The sequence below is a fragment of the Myotis davidii genome, unplaced genomic scaffold, assembly GCF_000327345.1.
Source record: "Myotis davidii unplaced genomic scaffold, ASM32734v1 scaffold594, whole genome shotgun sequence".
Lineage (NCBI taxonomy): Eukaryota > Metazoa > Chordata > Mammalia > Chiroptera > Vespertilionidae > Myotis > Myotis davidii.
Window position 1 is genome coordinate 371,173 of NW_006285787.1, and position 2,635 is coordinate 373,807.

General features: G+C 41.3%; 1 protein-coding gene across 1 annotated transcript; it reads left to right on the plus strand.

Annotated features, from left to right (window-relative positions):
• Nucleotides 1-726: 726 nt before the first annotated feature.
• Nucleotides 727-1,677, plus strand: LOC102753462 (olfactory receptor 11G2). The gene has a single exon (XM_006756774.1). It carries the CDS (start codon nt 727-729, stop codon nt 1,675-1,677), a length of 951 nt encoding a protein of 316 aa, XP_006756837.1.
• Nucleotides 1,678-2,635: the final 958 nt, after the last annotated feature.

The window sequence follows — 2,635 nt, forward strand, 5'->3', positions numbered from 1 at the left end:
GCCCCACTAGCATGTTTCATTCTCACATTCATGAGAGACTGTTTCAAAATGCTCAACCAGCAAATTTTAGGTGCCAAAGTGTAGGGCTCTTCCCCAGGATGTGGGGCTGAATCCAACAGCTGGATAAAGAGACAGCATGTCTTGTATTCCAAACATATATATCATATACCATCTATGCTGGCCCCAGAGCGGCCCTTTGGGTCATTACTTTACAATACCACTAACAAGCACAAAAAGGAGTATTCCCTGTGCCCTTTCACTGTAACTCAGTGAGACAGAACCTTTTGAAATGTCTTAGTGTAAGTAGTATTTTATTTGTTATTATTATCAGTAATACTAATTGTAATAAATTACTTTTGTGTAATGCTTTAGAGATAAATTTTACATGCAGAGATTTGAATGTACTATAATCTATATGGTAAACAGATGAGAAAATAGAAAAGTAGAAGTTAAGTGACATACTCAAAACTACAAAGTAGTACTCATGTGTAATCCAGTATCCTCACCCGGTTTAATGATTGCCCCGAGACAAGTTTTTCCTTATTTGCATCTTACCAAAATGAAATCATACTTTGGAAACAGATTGTGGTGATCAGAGTTTTGTTGCTTTAACAGAAACCTCATTGTTTATTTAGAAAATTGTAAAGAAATTTGGTGTTGTCAGGGAGAACCAGCACTCTCCATTAAAGTGCAATAGCCAATGTCATCTCCATGTCTTCCAGACTAATGAATGTGTCCAGCAAAGAAACCAACTCCGTGAGTCACTTTATCCTCATGGGCTTTCCCTCGAGCCCAGAAATGCAGCTCCTCTACTTTTGGCTCTTCTTAGTAGCCTATACCTTGACCCTGATGGGGAACACAGCCATTGCCTGTGCTGTGCGGTGGGACTGGCACCTTCACACCCCCATGTACATCCTCTTGGGGAATTTCTCTTTCCTGGAAATATGTTATGTCACCACAACCATCCCTAACATGCTGGCCAACTTCCTCTCCACAAGCAAGTCCATCTCCTTTGTGAGCTGTTTTGCACAGTTCTACTTCTTCTTTTCTTTAGGGTGTGATGAGGGCTTCTTCCTTTGCATCATGGCTTTTGACAGGTACCTTGCCATCTGCCGTCCTCTGCATTACCCACACATCATGACTAAACAGCTATACACGGGCCTCATCATCTTTGGATGGTCGAGTGGATTTGTTCTTTTCCTAACCCCAGTTGTTCTCATTTCACAGTTGCCCTATTGTGGCCCAAATACCATCAATCATTTTATATGTGATCCTGTGCCACTGATGATGCTGTCCTGTTCAGAAGACACCACGACACAGTTCGTTTACTCTACTTTCAATGCTATTTTCATAGTTGGCACATTTCTCTTTATCCTTTGCTCCTATGCTCTGGTGATTCTGGCTGTGCTGCGAATGCCCTCAGCAGCAAGCAAACACAAGGCTTTCTCCACTTGTGCTTCTCATCTGGCCGTGGTGATCCTGTCTTTTGGCTCTGTTATTGTGACGTATGTTAGTCCTGGATCTAGGCACCCAGTGGAAGTACAGAAAATTGTGACCTTATTTTATTCTGTGATAACACCCCTCTGTAATCCTCTGATTTATAGCCTCAGGAACAAGGAGATGAAAGCTGCCCTCAGGAAAGTGTTTGGGGCTGAAATACATAGTCATAAAACATAAATCAGAAATAAGAGTAAAGCAAGTTTCTCCACAATCTATCTTAATAAGATATAAGCAAGTTTGTTTTCTAGAGAACTCAATAGTTTTGGTTAGGGAACAATAAAGCCCATTGTCATCTTAAATATCACCACTAGAGAGTGGGTTAGCCTTATTTAAGAAATAAAATTGTCTTAAGAAAACTGAACTCTTTATATATAACAGTTTTTTAAAGGAAGTATAAATAAGCTTTGTATTTCAAAATTGGAGCAACATATAAGGATTAGCATAGGTCATAAACTTGTAAACAAATTCTCCTCCACTGAAAATTAGTGACTAAAAAGGATTTCTGTATGAAATAAGTCCAACCTTGCAAATGTGACCTTATCACGTTATCTGCAAAGAATGATACATGTTTTCACTCTAAGGAGTTTAAGAAACAAATAGCTCTAGCTGGACATTAAGTACAGTCATCCCTCAGTATCCAAGGGGAATTGGTTCCAGGACCCACCTTCCCCACCGCTACCCCCGCAGGTACCCATATCCGTGGATGTTCAAGTCCCTCATATAAATGGTGCAGTATTTTTGTATAATCCATGCACATCATCTCATGCACTTTGTCATCTCTAGGTTACCTATCCAGTCATGTGCCATTTAACAACATTTCAGTCAGTAATGGACTGCATGTACAACGGTGATCCATCCTATACAATAAAAGCCTAATATGCTAAGTGTCCAGTCGTCGGGTTGTCCGTTCAACCAATCAAAGTGCAATATGCTAATGATATGCTAAGGCTGCTTAACCACTTGCTAGGATGTGCACTGACCACCAGGAGGCAGACAGTTGATCAGTCGACCAGTCAGTATGACGTGCAATGATCACCAGGGGGCAAATGCTCCAACTGGTAGGTTAGCTTGCTGCTGGGGTCTAGCCGATCGGGACTGAGCAGGATGGGCTGGACATGCCCTGGAGCCCTCTTGT